At 41.7% G+C, this 24369-nt stretch overlaps 2 protein-coding genes across 14 annotated transcripts in view; one reads left to right on the forward strand and one right to left on the reverse strand.

Annotated features, from left to right (window-relative positions):
• Positions 1-17: 17 nt before the first annotated feature.
• Positions 18-20455, forward strand: Letm2 (leucine zipper-EF-hand containing transmembrane protein 2). Of its 7 annotated transcripts, XM_013026785.1 has the most exons (11): positions 722-807; positions 2375-2452; positions 4448-4901; positions 6406-6549; positions 8571-8708; positions 9128-9328; positions 11226-11345; positions 14020-14133; positions 17806-17898; positions 18164-18265; positions 18987-20455. In XM_013026785.1, exons 2-11 carry the CDS (start codon positions 2406-2408, stop codon positions 19044-19046), a joined length of 1473 nt encoding a protein of 490 aa, XP_012882239.1. In that variant the 5' UTR covers positions 722-807; positions 2375-2405; the 3' UTR covers positions 19047-20455. The 7 variants fall into 7 exon arrangements, with proteins under 7 accessions (XP_012882256.1, XP_012882247.1, XP_012882279.1 ...); XM_013026802.1 differs by lacking the exons at positions 2375-2452; positions 4448-4901 and adding an exon at positions 18-129 and having other exon boundaries at positions 518-807; XM_013026825.1 differs by lacking the exons at positions 2375-2452; positions 4448-4901 and adding an exon at positions 336-352 and having other exon boundaries at positions 630-807.
• Positions 20456-22039: 1584 nt separating this feature from the next.
• The window catches only part of Fgfr1 (fibroblast growth factor receptor 1), a 56059-nt gene continuing 53729 nt past the window's right edge, over positions 22040-24369 (reverse strand). For all 7 annotated transcript variants that reach the window (XM_013025913.1, XM_013025898.1, XM_013025889.1 and 4 more), the window contains one exon: positions 22040-24285. In XM_013025913.1, coding sequence (XP_012881367.1) covers positions 24109-24285 — 177 coding nt within the window. In that variant the 3' untranslated portion in view covers positions 22040-24108. The remainder of the gene's footprint in view (positions 24286-24369) is intronic.

Here is a 24369-nt window from a genome sequence, read left to right on the forward strand (position 1 = left end):
TAATCTGGCCTTTATTTCAGGGTGTCTCCGAGGGTTGGCATCCTGTGGATAAACAGAGAAACGTCAGCTGTGTACTCCACCACCGACGCTTCCTGGACTAAAGGCAATCGTGAAGTCTTATCGAGTAAGGTGAGACCTTAAGGCCTGGAGGGCGGGCTCCCAGGAAGGAGCGCCCTAGCATTTGAAAGCTCATTGGATGGTGGTGTCATCACTCAATGACGTCATGGTGTGAGAGGCAAGAGGTGGAGCCATAGAGGCTAGGCCTCGGGGCCTTTCTAGCTGTCGGGTGGGGGAGGAAGTGGGAAAGAACTGGGAGGACCGAGGCGGCCGTTCCGGGGAGCGGGCCGTGGAGGTAGAGGCAGTCCCCAGGAGGAAGTAGAGGTGGTCCCGGTATTACTTCCTGGTGGGCGGCTTACGTCCCACCTCCTGGAGCCCGTTTCCTCTGCACCTTCCAACTCCCATCAGCGCCCCCATCCCACCTTGCTCTCCTCCGCCCTCGATTTCGTCCCCTACCCAGCCTCCAAACTTGGGAGTTCAGCCTCTACGACACCCCCTTTCCCGCGCGTCGCCGCCGAATTTCCACTCTGTGCCATGCGCCCTGCTTCTCTCGTCTTGATTTCTACAACCAGGATCACTCCCAAGGGCCGTCTTTTCCGGGCCTACTCCAGCCCTGCATCTCCCACAAACAGAGAAAATTCCCGCGACCTCACCCCAACCACAGCCCACCCAAACCCCACTCCCCAAAGCCGCGGGCTGAGGAAGCGGAGGACGCGTTTTGCATTGCGTGGTGACGCGCCAGACACGCAGGTAACCCCCGGGGGAGGGGTGGGGCTGTGAGAAACCCAAGGGGGTGCTGCTGCCCAGGGCGGAGTGCCAGCCTGGGCGCTCCGTAACCGCCGGGGCAGGTCTGGCCTTCCCACAGCCAGGGCCCTCCGCCATGGGCTGCTTTAGAGGTTCTGCCATCCCCTGATCAGAATGTTAGTTCAGGGGTTGAGGTCTTCCGTTCCAGTGTGACCCTCTAAGCCCAGTTAACTGCATACCGGCTCTCCTAGCTGAAGAACGCTGCAGGGTAGAGAAAGGCCTGAAGCTTAAAGGGATCCAAAGTTCAGTTTGGGCTCTGGAGAATCACTAACGCGAAAACCCGTTTTCACCTGCACGGGAGCGATTTTAGCTCAGACTTAAGGGCTGGGATAGCTTGATCAAATAGAATAAAAGTTTATTATTATTACAATATTTGTCGGTCTTGGGGCTTGAACTCTGGGCCTGAGCGCTGTCCCTCAGCTCTTCAGCTCAAGGCTAGTGCTCTACTACTTAAGCCACAGCGCCACTTCCAATTTTCTGGTGGTTTATTGGAGTTTCACGGACTTTCCTGCCCGGGCTGGCTTTGAACTGCCTCCTGAGTAGCTAGGATTACAGGTGTAAGCCACCAGCGCCTGTCTTTCTTACCTTCTTAAATACTGCCCCTCCCCCTTTGCAGGTTATTATATATTTCAGATCTCTGACCAGAAATTAAAATGGGAAGGGCAGGCCACTTCCATGAGCATCATCATCTTACAGATCATTTGTATGTATTGAGATCTCCAACTCAGAGCTAGGAAAATGTTACAATTGTTGGAATGAACTTGAAGATTTGCACTTTGAATATGCAAATTTTCTGTTCTTGCTATAATTAAAAACTTAAATCCTGATACTTTTTAATTGATGTGTGTATGTGTGTGTGCGCGCATACACACCTGCTAGTCCTGGGGTTTGAATTCAGGGCCTGGGTGCTCCCTGAGCTTTTTTTGTTCTGTCACTTGAGCCACGGCTTCACTTCCAGAGTTGATGATTAATTGGATGATCTTCAGATCTCAGACTCTTGGGGGGAGGGCGGGGGTCCACTCGTGGGGCCTGAACTCTGGGCCTGGGTGCAGTCCCTCAGCTCTTCAGCTCAAGACTAGTGCTCTACCATTTGAGCCACAGCATCACTTCAAGCTTTTTTTCTTTTTGCTTATGTGGTGCTGAGGAATCGAACCCAGGGCCTCAGGCATGCAAGGCAAGCACCCTACCACTGAGCCACCTTCCCAGCCCAGATCTTAGACTCTTGATTAGAGGCATGAGCCACCTGCACCCAGCTATGTCTTTTTTTTTTTTTGGCCAGTCCTGGGGCTTGAACTCAGGGCATGGGCACTGTCCCTGAGCTGCTTTTGCTTAAGGCTAGCACTCTATCACTTGAGCCATAGTGCCATTTCTGGCTTTTACGGTGCATGTGGTACTGAGGACTGAACCCAGGGCTTCATGCATGCAAGGCAAGCACTCTACCACTAAGCCACATTTCCAGCCCAGCCATGATTTTTTTGTTTTTAAATACTAACTTCTTTACTCTTTTGCCTAGGTCTCTTGTATTGGTTAGATGAGACAGAAATATGGCCTTCTACAGTTATCATTCAGTCTTAGCTATTGTCCGGACAAGGTAAGTTTTAGAAATGTCCCTTTCCCCTATGGGTATATGAACTTTATTCATCTGGATGGAAAGTATATCTATGAAATCTATGAAAGGATTGGCTTAGTACACAATGTCACTGATTTTTTTCTTTTTTCTTTTTGCTTAAGTGGTGCTGAGGAATGGAACCCAGGGCCTCAGGCATGCAAGGCAAGCGCTCTACCACTGAGCCACCTTCCCAGCCAGTGTCACTGATTTTTAACTGTGCTGAATCTTGGCATTTTAATGTATTTAAACTTTAGAAATTAGGCTGATAATTTTGTAGATGTGTAGGACAGGTAAGATAGTTTCAGGGTAATGCCTCTGAAACTGTGGATATAAAACAAGGCTTTCAGATTTAAAAGGGAATAAAAGGCTAGTCCACAGTTCTAGGATATATGCCTGTCTCTCATAAAAGCCTATTACCGCTTATTTATATATTCATAATATTCACTGAGAACTTACAATGTGCCAAATATACTGTACACTTTCCAATTTGGCCATTAAGTGTTTTTTTTTTAATTTTTACTTAAAAAAATGTTGTGGCATACTTTAAAAATAAAAGAATGGAAAAGCCATTTTTTTTTTTGCCAGAAGTCTCTTTGCCAGTAACTTTCTTTGCTCAGAACTCTGTGTGTGTGTGTGTGTGTGTGTGTGTGTAAGTACTAGCACTTGAACTCAGGGTTTGGGCATGGTTCCTTAACTTTTTCACTCAAGGCTAGGGCTGTACCACTTGAGCCACACATCTCTTGTAGCTTTTTGCGGCTTAAGAATCTTATTTGCAATAACTAGTATATGTCTGAGTCAAGCAGAAAAGGTCAGATAAGTTGATGTTAGGGAAATGAACCCTAAGATATGAATTCAAATGCTTTTTTCTTTCATGTGATTGTTTCTAACACATTTATAAGATTACATCTTTGTTGCTTTGTATGTCCCTCCCCCACGGTATAACCCCTGCTTTCACTGTATTGGATGTCCGTATAATTTGTGGAGGGGAAGGGAAAAAAATCGTTTAAATAGGGATACAGGTGGACCCATTGCAACAATGAGATGTATAAGTAGTTATGTCGAAAACGAACTTTACAACTTTGGTAGGGTGGGGGAGGAGGCTTGGGGGGGCGGAAGGATGGAAAGGGATGGGAAGGGAAAACAAAGGAGGAGACTACAATGCTTGATAAGAAATGTGCTCATTATCTTGCCCATGTAATTGTAACCCCTCTGTACAATATTTTCACAATAAAAAAAAAAAAGAATTTTACAGACTTTCCTGCCGAGACTAGCTTTGAATTGTGATCCTTGGATCTCAACCTCTTGAGTAGCTAGAATTATAAGCATGAGCCGCTGGTGCCTGGCTTGTCTTACTTTTATTTTCCAGTTTAACTGAAGATGGTCAGTTGTTACCATACTATAATGTATAGATTCTTGGTCACAGTACTCAATTTTAATTCTTATTCCTAATGTTCTTGAGAAATTTTGGAGAAGGCATTTCTGCATGAAGTTCCTTTCATTTGAAGGAGACCATAGAAAATACTTACAAAAAGCAGTATTACATGATTGGTTAATCACCACAGAGACCACTAAGTGTACCTTAAAAATTCCTATTATCAATAGCATGGGTAAAAACACAGGTCTTCTATCTATTTTATGATAGTATTTGGCGACAACACTATCAGACATAATCTCTAACAGAAAAATGTTTGCTAGTAGGTATTGTTAATAAAACCTCTAATGTCTTATATAGCAAATTATACTTAGGGATTAATTTATTAGTTTTTTTATAGAACACATTCAATGATTAAACATACTATATTTAAGCTTGGATAAGAAGTTATATTTAGGAGTATGGTAAAAGCATCTCATTGGTAAAGCCTTAGAGGATGGTGAGCCCTGGGCTATAGTCCCAGCACTAAAAAAAAAAAAAAAGAAAAACAAAAAAAAATTATTTTGTACTGCTCTGTGTTGAAAGAATATTGCTTTTTATTCCAGATTCCCTAGCCATTTTGTGCTTCCTACCTGCTCTTCTTATTCTCCATCGCTTGCATTTCTTCACTTGCCTGATTATTTAAGTAAGAACTATGTGAAGAACTACAGAAGTAAGAAGTACTCCTCCTATATCAGTCAGTCAGACAGTGAAGGACTTCACTTACGAACTAGACTAATCCAAAAGCCACACACATCAACTTGTTGGCTACACCAGGGCCCTAGTAAACATCAGCTGGAACAAACCCCAGAAAATCCAAAAGAGACAAGTCCTCAGTCCACAAAAAGACCTGAGACAAAGATTAATGAAAGAAAACGATCTTTCAGACAAAAAATCGTTGATGAACTTAAATATTATTATAATGGATTCCACTTACTTTGGATTGACACCAAAGTTGCTGCTAGAATGGTTTGGAGACTGCTGCATGGACAGGTGCTGACCAGACGAGAAAGACGAAGGGTAGGAGAGAACCTTATGTGAGGAGGAAAATGTGAAATTTAATGTGAATTATTTGGAACCAAACTGGGTTTTTTGTTTGTTTAAATACTGGGATCTCAATTCAGGGACTTCATACTTGCTAGGTTGGCACTCTACCATTTGAGCCATACCTGGAACCAATTTTTGCTTTAGTTATCTTTTGAAGAGGGTCTTGAGTTCTGACCCTTGCACCTAAGGTTAAAGGCATGCTCCACCATATCTAGTTTTTTATGTTCATATACAGTCTTGCTAACTTTTTGCTGGAGCTAGTCTTGACCTTTCCCAAGCTCAGCTTTCTGAGTAGCTGGAATTAGAGCCACTAGGTTTGGTAAGAGCCAAGTTTTAAACATATCTTAAACTTTATCTTAAAAATGTCAAAGTAGCTTGCCTGGACACTTCCCCAATTCAGATACTAAAGTAGGGATGATAAATATTGGTCAGAACCGGAGTTCGTTTTCATGTAGTGCTGAGAGCGGAACCCCTGGCCTTGCATATGCCAGACAAGTACCCTACCATTGTGGGATACCTGCAGCTTTCACACAACCTGAGTTTCCTTCTGAGTTTGTCTGTAACAAACTTTCACTTAATTTTTTTTTTTTTTGCCAGTCCTGTGGCTTGAACTCAGGGCCTAAGCATTGTCCCTGAGCTTCTTTTGTTCAAGGCTAGCACTCAACCACTTGAGCCACAGCACCACTTCTATCTTTTTCTGTTTATGTGGTACTGAGGAATTGAACCCAGGGCTTCATACATGCTAGGCAAGCACTCTACCACTAAGCCACATTCCCAGCCCTCACTTAATTTTTTAAAATATATTTGCCTATAGAATGATTACAGTTGTGCTTTTAATATGTCGAAGGACTTAAGAGGTATCAAATTAAATGCATAAGTACAAGTGTTAATATACTAAACATATACATATTTAAAAACTAATTTTAAAGTCTAGTGCAGCAACATATGTCTATGGAGAGGCTGAAGTGTGAGGATGAGTTTTATCCATAAATTTAAGACCAGTCCGGACAACATAGCAAAATCCTATCACCAAAGAAAACAGTAAATTTTAAGCCAAGTGCCACAGCATTACTCCTCTCATCCTAGCTATTCAGGAGGCTGAGATCTGAGGATCATTTAAAGCCAGCCTGGGCAGAAAAGTTGGTAAGACCTTACTCTTATCTCCAATTAACCAGCAAAATGCCAGCTGTGAGCATGCAAAGCCTGTAGTTCGAGTCCGGGTGCCAGCACAAACAGGCAAGCCAAAAAACAATAAATTTTAATTAATGCTATGTCATTAATATATGCGTCCCTAAGCAATGTTAATAATATGTTATAGATTTTCTTGAAGATAATCTCATAAATATTTCACAGAGTAGCAGAAAACCTGTCTTTTTTCTTTTAAGACTGTAAGGACCAAGGCAGGCTTGATTTGGGTTAATTTGTTTTGGGTATGCCCTAAAATAATGGAGTACTTCTTATGCATTCATTCCTCTAGTTGTTGAGAACTTGTGCTGATGTTTTCCGCCTGGTTCCATTTATGGTATTCGTAATTGTGCCCTTCATGGAGTTTCTGATACCACTGTTTGTGAAACTCTTCCCAAATATGTTGCCATCAACTTTTGAAAGTGAATCCAAAAAGGTAAGGTTTTTTTCTTTTTAACTTAAAATTAAGCCAGGTGGTGGCGGCTCACACCTTTAATCCTTGCTAATCAGAAGACTGAGATCTGAGGATCATGTTTCAAAGCCACCCTAGATGGAAAAGGCAGTGAAACTCATCTCCAATAAACCACCAGAAAACCAGAAGTGGTACTGTGGCTTAAGTGGTAGAGTGCTAGCCTTGAGCTGAAGAGCTGATGGACAGCACTCAGGCCCAGAGTTCAAGCCCCATGACCTACCAAAAAGAAAAAAGAAAATTAAACTAAGTGCTGGTGGCTCTCACACCTGTAATCCTAGCTACTCAGAAGCTGATATCTGAGGATCAAGTTTCAAAGCCAGCCCAGGCAGTAAAGTCTAAGACTCATACCATCTGTTAACCACCAAAAAGTCAGAAGTAGAGCTGTGGTTCAAGTGGTAGCATGCTAGCCTTGAGCGAAAAAGCTCAGGGACATCACCCAGTCCTGGAGTTCAAGCTCCAGAACTGGCAAAAAAAAAAAAAAAAAAAAAAGACTATTTTTCATGATCTAGTTTGACTTTAGACAGAATTCTGTACTTTGAAACAGAAAAAGAGTCAAGAAATTTACAGGAAAAAGTAGTTTACAGGAAAATTGGGCAGGAAGTAGAGTTTAATGTACCATTCCCACCTCTCACCTAAGTTTTCATTATTGACATCCAGCATCAGTGAAGTGCTGTGTTACAACTAAAGGACCCATATTGATACATCATTATTAGTTAAAGCTCATACTTGATATTTGGCTTCGTTCTTGGTAGTGTATAGTTCTCCATTTTGTACTGATGTCTATATCTACCCTCACAGTATTGTATAGAATAAACTGTTCTAAAAGCCCCTTCTATTCTTCCTGCTTGTCCCTACTCTGTTCCTCCTCTAGCTCATGGCAACCACTGGTCTTTTTACTGTATATGGCCTTTTCAGGATGACTTCTTTTTAACAATATACATTTAACGTTTGCCCGTGTCATTTCATGACTTCTTTTGTGTGCGTGTGCAAGTGTGCATGCTACACTGCTAATGGGGATTGAACACAGGGCCTAGTTTCTGTCCCTTAGCTTTTTTTGCCCAAGGCTAGCACTCAACCACTTGAGCCACTTCAGCTCCACCTCCAGCTTTTTAATGTTCAATTGGAGATAAGAGTGTCACAGATTTTTCTGCTCAGGCTAGCTTTGAACCTGGATCCTCACATCTTAGCCTCCTCAGTAGCTAGGATTACAAGCTTACATCCAACTGCACTGCATTTCTGATGATGAATAAGGACTAACAAAATATGACTCAATGTAGTATCTATAGGACATCCAGTTAACTCTCTTCTTTGTAGTGAGTTTTTTCATATTTATTATAGCATTTAAGAACAAATTATAGTTATGTCTGTTTTCTATTTAAACTCTATACTACTTTAGGATAGTTAGTTTTCTTATTTTCTTATTTATAGAGCAGAATCTGGGATTACTCAAACCAGGTGTTTATTCAAGTAGCAGCCAAGATGCTACTTTATAGTTTGAGGTTAAGAGATACCATCTTGGCCTGGGAAGGTGGCTTTGTGTTAGAGTGCTTGCCTTGCATACATGAGGCCCTGGGTTCCATTCCTCAGCACCACATAAGCAGAAAAAGCTGGAAGTGGCACTGTGGCTCAAATGGTAGAGTGCTAGCCTTGAGCTGAAGAGCTTAGGGACAGCGCCCAGGCCCAGAGTTCAGGCCCCATGACCAACCAAAAAAAAAAAAAAAAGAGATACCATTTTATTCCTCATAATGACAAAGCCTTTCATTTTGGGTCAGTCAAATGCTATGATCATTGTATTCATGAGAAATAGATGTAATATCAAGGAGACAAGTTTCAAGTAGATGCTACTTTAGCTTTGCTTTGGTTCTCACCAAACCCATTCAATTAGGCCTGCACATTAGTACAATGCTTGTTTTAAGGATAATCAATAGCAAGGTAACAGTTTTTTCTTCCATCCTTACTTAACTTTTTCCTCTTCTAATATTAAGGAAGAAAGACAAAAGAAGAAAATGGCTGCAAAGTTGGAGCTAGCAAAGTTCCTTCAAGAAACAATTACAGAAATGGCAAAGAGGAACAAAGCCAAATTGGGAGATGCTTCAACACAGTTTTCATCCTACGTAAAACAGGTGTCAGTCTTTTCAATCATATCGAACACTTCTGGGCTGGAGTTACATGAAAAATTCATGTTATCATGGATCTTCCAAATTGCTCACAATCTTTGTTAGTTGCAAAAATCTAAATTATAAATATATGACATTGTAAATATTTACAGCAACTTTTAGAAAAGCCCAAAGTAATTGTGTTGAGAATGTTAACTTCTTAGAAAGATGGTGGAATTAGTCAAACTTTTGTACTACTCCTGAGTTTTCAGATGATTCAGTTTGACTTCAGGCAGATTTCTTTACTGTTCTTTGAAACACAAGATCCATTTTTGGACAGTAAGTAGAATTCATAACTGCCTTGACAATTCTTTCAAATAGTCTACTGGAATGTTTATCTTCAGTAGGACATACATTTTAATTAACTTTGTTGTTCCATTGCCCAGGTCCAGACAGGCCACAGGCCCAGCACAAAGGAGATAGTTCGATTTTCCAAACTCTTTGAGGATCAGCTAGCCCTGGAGCATTTAGATCGACCTCAGCTGGTTGCCCTTTGCAAACTGCTAGAATTGCAGTCCTTTGGAACCAACAATTTGCTCCGCTTTCAGCTCTTGATGACACTGAAGTCTATAAAAGCAGATGATGAAGTAAGAGCTTAACCATAGCTGTAGGGGATTTCAAGGCACTGGGAAGCACCTTCAGGTAACATTGTGATGAACTGCAGTATTCTCTGTTGGGTCTAGTCATGGACTGGTTCTGACAAAATGAGTGGTTTAAACAACTATTACCATGACAACTTACTTGAACCTTGATTACTCATTTTTTGGAATTGTTTGATGTACTGGGGGTTATTTTATTGAGAAGGCCATTGTTAGCAGTCTTTATTTGATGTCTTAGCTGGGACTAATCTAAAGCAGTTAGGACATGCTGGGAAGGAAATAGCAGCTCAGTAGATTCCTGGCAAGGCCACATCCCCACACTTCTGGTCCCCACTCAGGGGATAGTGCCAAAGTAAATATTCTGATGAGCAAAGTGGACTAGGAGGAAATGGGTGGCAACACATAATGCTGGGAGGAAAAGCAATAGACATCTTACAGAAAGCACCATTTAGACTATAACTGTTAATTAGATTTCTTTCAAAACTGGAAATAACTTAGCATGAACGCTTACACATATAATCCCAGCTACTCAGAAGGTTGAGACCAAGAGGATCATGGTTCATGGTTCATGGCCAGACACCACATAAAACAAGAACCAATAGCTAGGCTTGGTAGCATGTGCCTATCTTTTTAGCTATATGGGAGATGTAAACAGGAGAATGGTAGTCTAGGCTAGATTCTTTTCCAAAACTATATAAAGTAAGAAAGGTCTAAGGACATCGGTCAGATTATAGTGTGCCTGCCAACAAATGTAAGGTCTAGAGCTCAATCACCAGTACCACAAACAAAACAAAATGTTTAACACCTGTAGCTTGTTCCTGTAATCTTAGCTATTCAGGATGCCAAAACCTGGAAGATCTTGGTTCAAAGCTAGCCCAGGCAGAAAACCCCTAGAAAGAACATCTCCAATTACTAGCAAAATGCTGGACTGGAGGGGTGGTTTGAGTGGTAGAGGACCAGCTATAGCAAGGAAGTCAAGTGAGAACTTAAGGCCCTCAGTTCAAGCCTTAGTACCAACACACACACACACACACACACATACACACACACACACAACTGAAAATATTTCCTGAATCTGAATCAGCTGCTATAAAGCATTCTACCTCAGGGAACTGAGAAAACATGATCCCACTGACTCCATTTCTATTTAAGATGTTGCTTTCATAACTTTGGAACCAATACTGATCCTAGAAGTACCATAGATCTGAATCACATTAGGTGGAAAGTATGGTTATTTATTGAGGGAGTTTAGTGGACTAGAGAGTTAAGGGCATTTCTGGGGTAGAGGCAGTGGGCAGGGTCGGGGTGGGGGAGGAGCAGTGGGACATGCAACAGGTGGTATCTTGAAATGTTTTCAAATAAAATATTTTTTCTAATAAACCCCAAAAAAAGGCTATGAGAAGAAAAGGATGCCACAAGCAGGCAAAACATAAACTGAGAAGGGAAATACTTGTTAGCAAAATATTGGGAAGAGGTCTGGGAAGGTGGCTTAGTGGTAAAGCGCTTGCCTCACATGCATGAGGCTCATCACTACATAAGCAGAAAAAACCGGAAGTTGTGCTGTGGCTCAAGTGGTAGAGCTCTAGCCTTGAGCTGAAGAGCTGAGGGACAGTGCCCAGGCCCAGAGTTCAGGCTCCACGACAGACAATATACGTGTGTGTGTATGGAATAAATTATATTAATTTCTCTATTATTAATATCTGTTACAAGAATACCCTGAATCTCAACTGCTGCCTTCCTAGTCACCTTGTTACTTTTTGGTCTTGGCCTTTGCAGAAATCAGTGCAAGGGAGAGTCAAAACCTCAATTCTATGTTTCTGTGTATTTTGCTGGCATATAGGGATTATGTAAAATTGAATGAAAAGATTCCTTATACTTCTTGCAGATGATTGCCAAAGAAGGGGTGAAGGATTTGAGTGTGTCAGAACTACAAGCAGCCTGTAGGGCCCGCGGGATGAGATCCTTGGGTCTTACTGAGGAACAACTACGACAACAGTTCACAGAGGCAAGCAACAGCATTCCTGGCCTTCTTCACTGGGACTCTCTCTCATACAATATGCAGACCTCATTTTGAGATCTCTATTTTGCAAATTTGTTAAGTCAACTTTCTGTTACTGTGACAGAATACCTGAGATATTCAACTTAAAAATGTATTTTGGTTTGCACTTTCAGAGCTTTCAGTCCATGGTCACTTAGCCTTCTTGCTTTGGACTTGTGATCTCATAGTAATCATACAGAGATGTGGCTGGGGCAGTCTGTTCATCCCTTTGTGGTTAGGAAAAGGAAAACAAATAGCCATAGTCCCAGTCCCAGTATTCCTTTCAAAGGCATTTTCCAGCACCTGACCTTCCTCTCACTCGGACCCATCTCCTATCTCCAGCAGCACCAAGTTTAGGGACTAGGCCTTCAGAATGACATGGGCCTTATGGGGATATTTAAGATCCAAATAAGTAAACCATCTTACCTAATTTGCCTTATTTCATTGAGCAGTGGGACACTGAAATAAGCTACACTTGGCATTTTGGAACAGGACTAGTTTTTCTATAGCAGTATTACAAAGTATCACAAATTTTAATGGCTTAAAACAATGCCTATTACCAGGCAATGGTGGCTTATTGCCTGAAATCCTAGCTACTCAGGAGGCTGAGGTTTTAGCATCATGGTTCAGAACCAGACCAGACAAGAAAGTCTGTGACACTCTTATGTCCAGTTAAGCAGCAAAATGCTGGAAGTGGAGCTGTGGTTTAAGGGGTTGGTTGCCAGCCTTGAGCAAAAAAAGCTAAGGAAGAATAACTAGGCCCTGAGTTCAAGCCCAAATACTGGCACCAAACAAACCAAACCAGTGCCTTTTAGTTCACACTTCAGTACAGGCCTGTGTTTCTTACTAAAGGGCATAGCAAAGAATCTACTTCCAAATAATTTATTTTGTTGGCTGACCTAGTTCCTTGCAGCTGTAGGAACAAGGACTTTATCCTTGCTTCCTCACTGGCTGCCAGCCCCCAGCTGCTCTCAGCATTAAGAGGCCACCTGCATCTTCTACCTTTTGGCTCTCTTCCATCTACAAAGCCAGCAATGGACTTCTCACATTCAGATTCTTCTTGTGTTCCCAATCTTGAACTTCCCATGTTTGACCCCTAACTAGCCCCAAATTTAAAGGCTCATGATTATACAAGGCCCACTTGAATAATATCCTTCTTGTAAATCATCTGCCATAGAATCTTAATTATATCTGCAAAATCCTTCCATATAGCACCTACAGTAGTGTTTGAACATGTGGAGGTATGGATATACCAGAGATAGGGGAATCATGGGCCACTTTAGAATTTGCCTACTCCATGCACAGTAAGGGACTTGGCAGAAATTCTGAGGCCTGCCATTGATAAATGTCAGTCTGTTGAAAAATCCAGATTATGCCTGGTAGCCCACCTGAAGCTGCTTTTCCACTTAGTTCCCCTAATCAATTAGAAGTGTTTGCTTTGGTTATAGATGTTTAATAGTGCTTCAAATAACATATTTGTATTTTAACTAAAGGCATTACTGCTTAAATACAAAGGAATTTATTCCTATTCTGTTTGCCTCTTCCTCTCTGCCCTCCCTTCCCCTTTTCTCCTCTTAGTTTTGGCAGTACTAGGTACTGCATGCTAGCCAGGAACCCTTCTGCTTGAGCTATGCTCCCAGCTCATAATTCTTATTTTTATAATTTTATATTATTTTGTAATAGGGGCTAGTGCTGTGCCTTTAAACTCCTATTAGGTTTTAGCTTTTCTCTTACATGCAGGACCAACTATACTTGGCAACTGAATACTTGTACAAACATATAAAATGGTACCCATGTGAAATATTTTACCTTATTCATAAATTAGAACTAAAACATACTACATTAACTTATGATATTGGCAATGATTAGAGTATTAAACTCTGATCCTTGGATAGAAAGAGTACTCATGCATTGCTTGTAAAGTCCTCAACAGTAATTGGAATTATCTTTTTTTGTGTGCCAGTTCTAGGGCTGAACTCAGGGCCTGGGCACAGTTCCTGAGCTTGAGCTTTTTAGCTCAAGCTTTGTAGCTCTCTACCACTTGAGCCACAGCTCCCAGCTTTTTTTTTTTTGGTGGTTAATTGGAGATGAGAGGCTCAGACTTTCTTTCCTTTATCTCCAATTAACCACCAGAAAACTGGAAATGGTGCTGTGGCTCAAAGTGGTAGAGAGCTAGCCTTGAGCAAAAAGAACTCAGGGACTGTGTCCAGGCCCTGAGCTCAAGCCCCACAACTAACAAAAAGAAAGCCAGGCCTAGCATCACACCAGTTATCTCAGCACTTGGGAGACTGAGATAGCCTAGAAAGACCTTGTCTTCAAGAAAAAACCCTCCAAGAGTTGGCCAATTCTTAAAAACTTAATCTTTCTCATTCTAATATTGGTTTGAGTTAGTAAGATTGACTTTTTTTTTTTTTTGCCAACTAACTAGAGATAAGAGTCTCATAGACTTAAGTGCCCAGGCTGGTTTCAAATTGTGATTCTCAGATCTCAGCCTCATGAGTAGCTAGGTTGACAGACATGAACCCCTGATGCCTACCTAGGAGGCTAGTGGTTTTATCCTTATTCTACCAGAGGTTACAGCATGTGGTAGAGGAAGGTGTAACAAAGTAGATGACTATGTTTTATGTCCTTCCATCTCCAGTGGCTGGATCTCCACCTAAAGGAAAATGTCCCTCCTTCTCTTTTGCTCCTGTCACGTACCTTCTACCTGATAGATGTGAAACCAAAGCCAATTGAGATACCACCAAGTATAAAGGTAAGCAACAGGGTTGGGAGAAAATCTAGAGTTCCATAACTGAACCTTTCCACCAGTTTGTCTCCTTTTGCAGTCAAGGAAAGCATTTCTTTCAGAATTTGGACCAAGTAGCTTTAACATTAAAAAAAATAATAATAATCTTGGGGCTGGGAAGGTGGCTCAGTGGAAGAGCGCTTGCCTTGCATGCCTGAGGCCCTGGGTTCGATTTCTCAGCACCACATAAGCAAAAAGAAAAAAAAGCTGGAAGTGGCGCTGTGGCTCAAGTGGTAGAGCGCTAGCCTTGAGCTGAAGAGCTGAGGGACAGTGCCCAGGCCCAGAGTTCAGGCCCCACGACTGGACCCAAAAACAAAACAAAAAAAAAAAACTTTAAGTAGCTGTAACAAAGGAATTTCAATTTAGCATGTCCAGTTATGTGTATAATTCATCTTGATCAGTTTTCCCCCTTTCACCATTCTATCCTACCACCTTGCCATCTATGCAATATTTTAGAAAAATTCCAAAGGTCCTCTAAAGCCACGCAGAATTTTTGTGGATGTGTGTGCAGTTTCGTGATCGACTACGTGTGTGAGGCCATGGTTCTATCCTCCACTCCTCCCCACAAAGCTACCCAGACTATTGCAAGCCATAGGAGTACTACTGCCTTTACGCTTGACACAGGAATTTTACTAAGTTTACTAATAGTTTTGCTCTTTAACTATGTGGTCCTTATTTGCTATTTTTATTTCACTTCTGTTCTTTCTCTCCTTTTAAACTAAATTTTTTTTGTATCCAGACTTTTTTTTTTTTGTAATGGCTAACCTAGCCTTTTTGTAATGGCTAACCTTAACTTTTTGTCTTCCTTCAACTTTATTTCCGTAACTAATTTGCCAAGCACATGAAGAACCAGTCCAGGATGGGCCTAAGTACTGGAGTGTCTTGCTTCCAGTATAACTCCATTTTCATGAGTGAAAAAGAAAAATGCTGCACATGTGATTTATTTTAGTAGCTTTGGCTAAGTGAGGACTGAGCTAGGACTGATATGTTTAATCTTAAAATGTGCTATTGAGGAGCCAGGTGCTGGTGGCTCACGCCTGTAACCCTAGCTACTCAGGAGGCTGAGATCTGAGGATCACGGTTCACAGCCAGCTAGAGCAAGAAAGTCCATGAGATTCTTATCTCCAATTAACTACCAGAAAACCAGATGTAGAACTGTGGCTTAATGTGGCAGAGTTAGCCTTGATGCACTCAGGGACAGCACTCAGGCCCTGAATTCAAGCCCCATGACTGACAAGAAAAAAAGAAAGGAATGCTGTTGACCCTTCCTAGCACACATCAAAGATAACTATCTGAAACCAACATGAAAAGTCTACTCTAGGAAATACTATATGGCCTTCTCTCATTTCCAGAGGGTAATCTGGTTTTGGTTTTGTCCACAGTGGGTTCTAGAAAAACTAGAAACAGTTTTGTAGTACAGATTATTAAGGCAGGCTAGTCAATTCCTGATTTACCTTCTGGGCCCACTTAGGACAGACCAAAGTTAATCATTATTTTGAAGGAGTGCAGTGTCAAGCTAAATCTGTTTCTCAAAATTACTCTTGATGGGTAGAGAGTCTTTATCCAGATGTTGCTTTCTGGCTTTGGAAATAACTTAGAAAAACACAGAATTGGGGGGCTGGGAAGGTGGCTCAGTGGTAGAGCGCTTGCCTTGCATGCCTGAGGCCCTGGGTTCCATTCCTCAGCACCACATAAGCAAAAAAAAGAAAGAAAAACAATGAATTGAACAGAATTTTGGATTTACATAACTCTTTTCTTTCAAAGTACACGTTATTTCCACAGAACATAAATTTGTTATTTGTTTTGTTTTTTTGTCCGTCATGAGGTTTGAACTCTGGGCTTGGGTGCTGTCCCTGTGCTCAAGGCTAGCGCTCTACCGCCACAGTGCCACTTCCGGTTTTCAAGTGGTTTATTAGAGTCTCACGGAGTTTCCTGCCCGAGCTGGCATTGAACCGTGATCCTCAGATCTCAGCCTCCTGAGTAGCTAGGATTTCAGATGTGAGCCACTGGTGCCTGCCTTAAATTTGTTATTTTTGTGCCAATATTGGAGCTTGAACTCAGGGACTCTCATTCAATTTTTTTCATTCATGGATGGTGCTCTACCACCTGAGCCATACCTTTTCTTTTTTGTAAATTAAGGACAAGTCTCCAGGATTTGTCTGCCTGAGATCCTCAGATTTCAGCCTCCTAAGTAGCTAGGATTATAGATGTCAGCCACCAAGCACCTGGTTATAAATTTTGAAAATCTAGTGATTCTTAAAGTTAGGTTAGCTAGATATTCAGTCCCTAATTTAATCTATTATTATACCCCTCCTTCCCCATTTTCCTTGTGTTACCCAGGGCTCACACATTTAAGCATTCACTTTACTATTGAGATATGCCCCCAGCTTCTCCGAAGCTTCTTTTAAGCTTTTTTTTTTTTTTTTGATCATTTGTGGGGCTTGAACTCTGGGCCTGGGCACTGTCCCTGAGCTATTTAGCTCAAGGTGAGCCCTCTACCACTTGAGCCACAGAGTCACTTCCAGTTTTCTGGTGATTAATTGGAGGTAAGAGTTTCACAGATGCTCCTGCCCGGGCTGGCTTTGAACCATGATCCTCAGATCTCAGCCTCCTGAGTAGCCAGGATTATAGGAGTGAGCCACTGGCGCCCAGCTGAGCATGTGTGTGTGTATGTGTGTGTGTGTTCATCCTGGCGCGTGTGTGTGTGTGTCCATCCTGGGGCTTGAACTTGGCCTGAGTGCTGTCCCTAAGCTTCTAGTTGTTTTTTTTATTAAATATTTCTTTATTGAGATTCAGTGATTACAGAAATTTCACAGTACTGTAAGTTATACTTAGCTAAAGTCACAAACACATTTTAACCTTCACAAAGATAATCATCACCTTAATCTACAGTTTATGAACTCTACGAACTTTAACAATAAAACTATTTATTCCGGGGCTGGGAAGGTGGCTCAGTGGTAGAGCGCTTGCCTTGCATGCATGAGGCCCTGGATTCGATTCCTCAGCACCACATAAGCAAAAAAGAAAAAAGCCGGAAGTGGCACTGTGGCTCAAGTGGTAGAACCCTAGCCTTGAGCTGAAGAGCTGAGGGACAGCGCCCAGGCCTAGAGTTCAGGCCCCACGACCAGACCCCCCCCCCAAAAAAAACTATTTGTTCCAAATCAGGTGATACATACATTTCTTTCCTTTTGCTTAGTGTTAGTTCTTCCCTCTTTCTCTCTCATACCCTCCCTTTGAGGTCCTAAGTTTCTTTTTAAGTTAAGGCTAGCACTCTTACCACATGAGCCACGGCTCCACTTCCAGCTTTTTTTGGTAGTTTGCTGAAAATAAGTCTCACAGACTTTCCTGCTAGGGCTGGCTTTGAATGCAGTCCTCCGATCTCAGCCTATTGCGTAACGAGGATTATAGGCATGAGCCATTGATGCTTGGCTTCTTTCAAACATTTTAAATGAATATTATTTAAATATTATCTACCATTTTTGTCAGGCAAATTTACCATTTGTGATAGAAAAAATGATTGGTGTCAATTTTAACTAAGTTACACCAATGCTATTAGAAACAGAGTAACTGTAAAAGACCCTCCAAATTTTTGAAAGAGCAGCAGAGATCTTACACTATGTAAAATATTCTTTTCCCTAGGCTCCAAAGACAAACATTTCTATGAAATCACCTACCTCCCCTGAATCTAAAGAGAATATGGTAGATCGTGCACCTCAGCTGAAAGGAACTAAGGTTAGAGGACTTATGTGAATTAACTAATTTTTCTCTTTTAAGCCCCTAGCATTCTTAAGGCTTATTTATTATACAGCATGTTTCTAAGTTAAGTATTTTGGGCTGGGTATGTAGCTCCATTACTTGATGTTATATTTCAGATTTTGCCTTTTGAATCCTGCACTGGTGAATGAATCAATTGTTATAAATTCCTTGAGTCATGATAGTAGACCTAGTAGACATTTTGTTTTAATCAGTAATCCAACCCTCAGTTGTGATGTTTAAGGGTGAAGAATTTATACAACTACCCCCAGTATCATCAACACCCATAAAACCATCAGCACCTACTTCTTTACCCCAAGGATCTATCACTTCGTCTCAAGAAGCTGTAAGTATTCAGAAAAACTCCCTTCCCTCTAGTTAATTAGGGAGACTAGAATTCTATTGAAAAATGCTGCACAGGTCCTGTCATCCAAACCAGAACTTGTAGGTTGAACTCTAGTCATCTCATAACCACTGTATTTTATCATTATCCAAAAGCAAAAAAAGAAAACAAATTTACCAAATAATTTAATGGTAAACCAGACATGTTAAGTCTAAAAACTAAATTACAGTATACAAAAGTCCTTATTTTCTATGCACCAGATGGAATGTTTTATTTTTTTTCTTACAAAGGCCTCTGGTGTCAGGAAATACTACTAGGAAGCAATTTAAATGTTAGCAGAAATATATATATATATATATATATATATATGTGTGTGTGTGTATATATATATATATAAATTAAGTGTCTATTTTTCTGAGTTGGGTGAAGGAATTTGGAGACAGACAGCATGATACAAGTAAACAGTAGAGAATTCACAGAATTGAACTGTGGTGTGGCTTTGAACATTCCAAGTTGCTATGTGAACAAAGATGGGCTAAGCATCTAGAAAATGACCCAAAGGCACAGGGGCTCTGCTTGCATGTCTTCCTCATTTTTAGTACCAATGTAGGTTATACACAGACATAACTTTGTGGTCAGTTCTTTTTTCACCAAAACCAAACAGGGAGTCTCAAAGAACTTAACATATCCAGTTGTGACCCATGGTCCTATGTTTTATACCTAGACCCTGCAGGCCAAATCTAAGATCTCTCAGACCAGCAAGGCTAATTCCAAAGGAGCCTAAGGACCAGCGCAGCAGTAGCACCACATCCATGAAGGACTTCAGCTAAGACTCGGTGTCTGGTTTGAGGATCAGCCATTTACTCCTTGGTGGGCTTGTGACCATTCCAGGGATCAGCAGTGACACCACGCTCAGACCATTTAGAGAAACATAATTCAAAGCCCAATTCCTCTGTACTATTGTGTCATCACACTAAACTTTATGTAAAGCCTATCCCCACCATGTTTTTGAACAGCTTCCTGTTTGTGTGTATCTTTTCAGAAGGTTTTTTTGTTGTTGCTACATTATGGAAGCAGCTTGGCATCTTGGATACTTTTGCTTATCATGGCTTAAAATCCCTAATCAAAACTTGGGACTCCAAAATTCATTTTCAGAACACCTGACCAACTTTTTCAGACCGGTCACCAGTAGGAACAGTGCCCTGGAAACAAAGCACCCTGAGACAAGATGGATATATTTCTCAGAAAGGCCTAACCAGAAAAATTGGGAAGTTAAACATGGCAATCAAAATGATTTGGCTGCTGCTTAGCTGGTCAGACATCCATCCACCTCCTATGCCCACAGAGGCTACAGGAGTCTGGAAGGTGGCCATTATTGTAGCACATATGGCTTTCATTAGTTACCATTGTGCTAGGAAACAAAATTAAGGGTGTAAGGCTTACACATTTGTTCTGGGTGTGTTTGGTCAGTTTGTCTTTCACAAGTGAGACTGTTAGTCATAGGGAATCAGTCATACATAATCCCTGTGCTATCCAGTAACAAGTATTGTGTATATCCTAGTATTACCACTGGACTATATAATACTGGATCATGTAATACTGGAAATATATTCCAGTATTAATACTGGAAACAACTTGACAAGACTGCCATACTGCTGACCCAAAAGCTTTTTTTCCCTGGGGTAGGGGAGAAGGTATGTCAGCCTGTCCACAATGAAATTAAATTTATTAAACTTGCTGTGAAATTGAAAGCAGTTAGATGGGATTTATATCGAATAAAAATCTATCCTATCTGATCACTTGCATGAGAAATGCCCAGCACTTTACAGCAAGGAAAATGCACCTTGAAATGCTTCAAGATGCCTACTTATAATCCCAGTTTTCAAGGAACAGGGCAAGAGTGAATTTTAAGGCCAATCTGGACTACGTAACAAGACTTATTTAGTCTTTTTTTTTTTTTTTAAAGGTCTCGAGGCATAACTCAAGTGGTAAACACTTGCCTAGCAAGCACAAAGCCAAGTTTCAGGCTCCAGTATTGCCAAAAGAAAAAAAAGCTTTAGCTTCTCTATCAGTGAGCTTCACCTTGTCCTATTAACTGCGCTTCCAAACAGATAATGAATCCCTACTACGCAAATACAACATTCTACGGATCTAGCTAGATGATTCACAATAAAATTCCCATTTTTAAAGCAATGGGTGTCTATCTTAGTGCACATCTCAGGTGTCAAATATGGGAAAGACAACTAGTTAACCTGTTTCATCCAGTTTCAGTTGGATGAGTCATTTGTGCTGCTGGGCTATGTGACAATTCTTCGTAGCTTTGTTAGCCAAACAGGAATGGTTAGGTCAAGGCCTTAGTCACTTCTGACCATGGTCTGCCTTCATCTCTTTTCACTAAAGCACACAGGACACTTGATACCCCCCCACCCATCCAAATGATAATAGCTTACCCTAGAAAAGTCATGGATGTTTCTTTGTTCTCATTGCTTTGTTGTTCCATTACTGTTAGATCTGTCCCTATACCAAATGCTGGCTGATGGTGCTCTGGTAAACAGTGAGCATCGCTCTGAAAAGAGCCTAGATTTGTAGCATCTTTTCAGATTCTAGTGATGTATGTATTCTTCCTTTACCCCCAGATGACTTCAGGCTACGAACATGAGTCCACTAAATGCAGAACTGGTAAGTGATGTATAGTGTGTTTCTGAGAACCAGCTTTGGCACACCACTGTCTTAGCCATCCTGGAGTGACAAAAGATTGAAATCAGGTGTGGTAGCACATGTCTAACCCCAAATACTTGGGACATGGAAGCAGAAGGACCAGAACTTCAAGGCCAGCCTGGGATACATGAGACCCTGTCTTTAATAAAACGATAAGTGAATCTCTAACTAGCATGTCACTAAGTCCAACAATTCTAATGTGCTTGGACATGTATCCAGGAGGCAGTATGATATGTAGGATTCTGAATGCTATTGTTGGCTGAGAGGACTTGCTCCAGTCAAAGTCCTTCTTAATATCTGCATTCCTGATCTTAGCTTTTCTAGCTCCCATCAGCTGAGGGAATGGAAAGTCATGCTAGGTTGTTGCAAAACTTCCTCTTATTGCTCTCTACTCTTACCTGTTGATGCAGATGCCTGGCTCTGCTTGCTGCTGCTAATCTCACTGGGAATATTTTAGGCCCTCTCTAACATCCACCTGCAGCAATGTTAAATGTGGCCTGCATCTCACAGAATTCTGTTAAAATAGCTGTTGGTGGCACTTAAAATATTTATGGCCCTGACCTTGTGCCATGTCTAATTGTGTACTTGAATTATAATAGAATTCTGATCAGTGATGTTCAATCAATGCCTTACATGGCTAACTTCAAGCCAAAGAATCCTATTCACTACCAGGACATACAGGGAAGGTCAAAATTTTTACTTCAGAGCTGACTGGCACATTACTTAGTGCTACCAGAGATTTTTAGCTTGCTGGCTCCATCCAGTGGTAGCTGACAAACAGTGACTTCATTACCATTAAGATAGATTTCTTGCTTCATCTGTGTTCAATCTTACTTACCTGAAATCAATATATTACATTAGCAGAGCCAAGGGACTGATGATCTCCAGCCTATGGCAATTAGGAAAGATGCAAGGGCAGTATTGATTGATGAATTCTGTGGTGATCTCAGGCCTTAATCTTTTAACCCTTAGGAAACCAGACAGATTCAGCATTTTGACAGCACAATGTCTTCATTAGATAAACTGAATTCCTTTTCCCAAGAGACCCCCATATAGTCATCAAAGTAAAATAGCCATTTTATTTTCTCAGGTTAACTTCACTGTCTTTTGTCAGCCAACTTAGTCTCCAGAGAAACTTGTGGGTGATTTGAGTAGTAACAGCAGGGACATCACTGTTAGTGCCTTTTACTTTTCTAGCACCTCTCCAGGAGGCAGAGCCCTTTATATAAATTCTCATTCACTGACATAACACCATGTCAAGGTGAGGTCTAGGCAGCAATTGCTTAGTTTACAAAGAAAAGATGCTACCATTTTGTCTGAAAGCAAATTATTTTAAGAGCTGAAACTCACTTCCTGATTCTGTTCATCAAATCATACCTTATTAAAACAAATACATTTGTAGTATATGTCAACAGTTGCATGATTACAGAGAGAAGAGAATTTTACAATGGTAACCAACACTGCAGCTTCCAAAAATTACCCAGCTGAGAAAGGAAACTTAAAGCAGCAATTTCATTTTCCTTACAGAATGAAAGCATAAGATTCAATATGCTTTTATATTCAGTGGTTGACCCACCCAAAGTAAGCTTTAAGGATAGAGGCTGCTAAACAATGAAGTACCCAAGAGCCAGAATCCACTTGGCCAGGACAGGAACAACCAGCAGGTGGCAGAAGCAAGTTTCAAAACAGCCTGAACCCCCCCAAAAAAAACAAACACAAAAAACCGTTCAGACTTTTCTTCCCTTTCCTGAGGCACTGATGGGTGGAGTTTGCACAGGAAGCCAAGATCTGCAACAGACTAACAAATGCAGTCTGGTCACAGGAAGACAGGAAAGACAAACAAGGGACCTGAACGTACACTGCCGTAGTTGACCAGTTTTCCTTACACAAGCACAGGCCAGATCATGCCCACACAAAGGGGGGTACTTGCAGACCCACTAGATAATCCTTGTTTTTCTCTCGTTAGCTCTATGACTTGGCTATTCCAGCGCCCCCCCCACCTTAGTTTCCTCTGAGGAAACAATTTGTGGTCACAGGCTGCTGTGGCCTTGGCTCTTGGCCCAGCTCCTCTGGGGCTCCTGCCCACAATGCTGATGTCTTCTTTTCCTGCCTTTCCAATGGCATTGGAGAGGTAGGGGGTTTGTACCAAAGGCCTGAAGAAGAGACCACAAGGCAAAGTGGCGAGTATGCAGTGCCTTCTGTGTAGATGGCATATAGCCCCTTGGCATCCCTCCTTTCCGATGGACATCTGCTCCCTTTTCACACAGCCAATATAAAAATGAAGCAGCAGCAATTTTTATTGAGGGACCTAAACTGAAAATAGGTTTAGAACATAATTTAAAAAAATAAAACAGCAAAAGTAGCAAAAAATATATGACCTTTTTAAAAACATTTTCCTTTTTTTTTTTCTTTGTTTTTAATATATAGCAACTGATGCCTCCCTGCTACCAGGAGCATCTTACCCAAAGGTAAATCTCTGGTAATGACCCTTTTAAAAAGACATGTAAATATATACTCAGATTTATACACTTAGTGTTTTTTTCATAGCTATGTACAAATCCCCCAGTCCAGGACCACATCACTGCTCCAGTCTTTACCCTTGCCATTCTCTGGTACCAGGCATTTTGGTCAGCAAAGCAAATTAGTACTACAATTAATAAGCCACTGGCACCATCCATCTGGAACAGAGGGTCTTCAACTGAGGCCTGAAGCAGTGACCTCCCTGCTGTTGTAGCCCGAGGACAAGGCACCTGCCACCATAATGCAAGGGGCTGACAACACAAGAACTCTCAGGAAGCTCTCCCTGCTTGCCTGCTCATTCTACTCCTGGCCAGCCCTCTAGGCAGTGCCAGGTGGCAAGGAAGAGTATTGGTCCAAACTTGGGAGGGAATGAAGTGGCTACCAGCAAGTACCTGCCTCTGCTCTCCTCTCACAAGCAGACTGAGGAAGAGGAGAAAGGGGGAGCTTGGTAGGGGAAGACAGGCCACACAAGAAGGCCTCACACAGGCAGCTGGCTCATGCCAGCAGGAAAAGGGAAGAGGGAAGGCAGTCGAGTTCAGCAGGGAGCTGTGGGTGAGGGACACAGCTGATGATGGAGCTTTGGTAGGGAGTGTCAGAGAGGGTGGTTGTCAGCGTCGTTTGAGTCCACCATTGGCATGTGGGGTTGGGTGTCGAGGCAGACAGGGCTCCTCAGGCAGTGGCTCATGAGAGAAGACAGAGTCCTCCCCAGAGGAGCAGGTAGAGCTTCGAGTATCGGGAAAACTGGGAGAGTACTGGTCTAGAGGCATGGACAGGTCCAAATACTCCTGAAATAGGAGAGGAGAGAATGATGGGTAGGAGGCAGTATTCAGCTGATGTGTCCTCATGATAATGGTTTAAGGTCTAGTTCA

This window comes from Dipodomys ordii, unplaced genomic scaffold (assembly GCF_000151885.1).
Source record: "Dipodomys ordii isolate 6190 unplaced genomic scaffold, Dord_2.0 Scaffold4, whole genome shotgun sequence".
NCBI classification, from domain to species: domain Eukaryota; kingdom Metazoa; phylum Chordata; class Mammalia; order Rodentia; family Heteromyidae; genus Dipodomys; species Dipodomys ordii.

Bases quoted from the DNA above. Each gene is read 5' to 3' on its own strand.
- Letm2 (XM_013026785.1), top strand. From the start codon at position 2,406: ATGGCCTTCTACAGTTATCATTCAGTCTTAGCTATTGTCCGGACAAG. The intron at 6,550-8,570 runs GTAAGGTTTTTT...TCTAATATTAAG, and splicing joins TTGAAAGTGAATCCAAAAAG to GAAGAAAGACAAAAGAAGAA. The intron at 18,266-18,986 runs GTAAGTATTCAG...TTTTATACCTAG, and splicing joins TCACTTCGTCTCAAGAAGCT to ACCCTGCAGGCCAAATCTAA.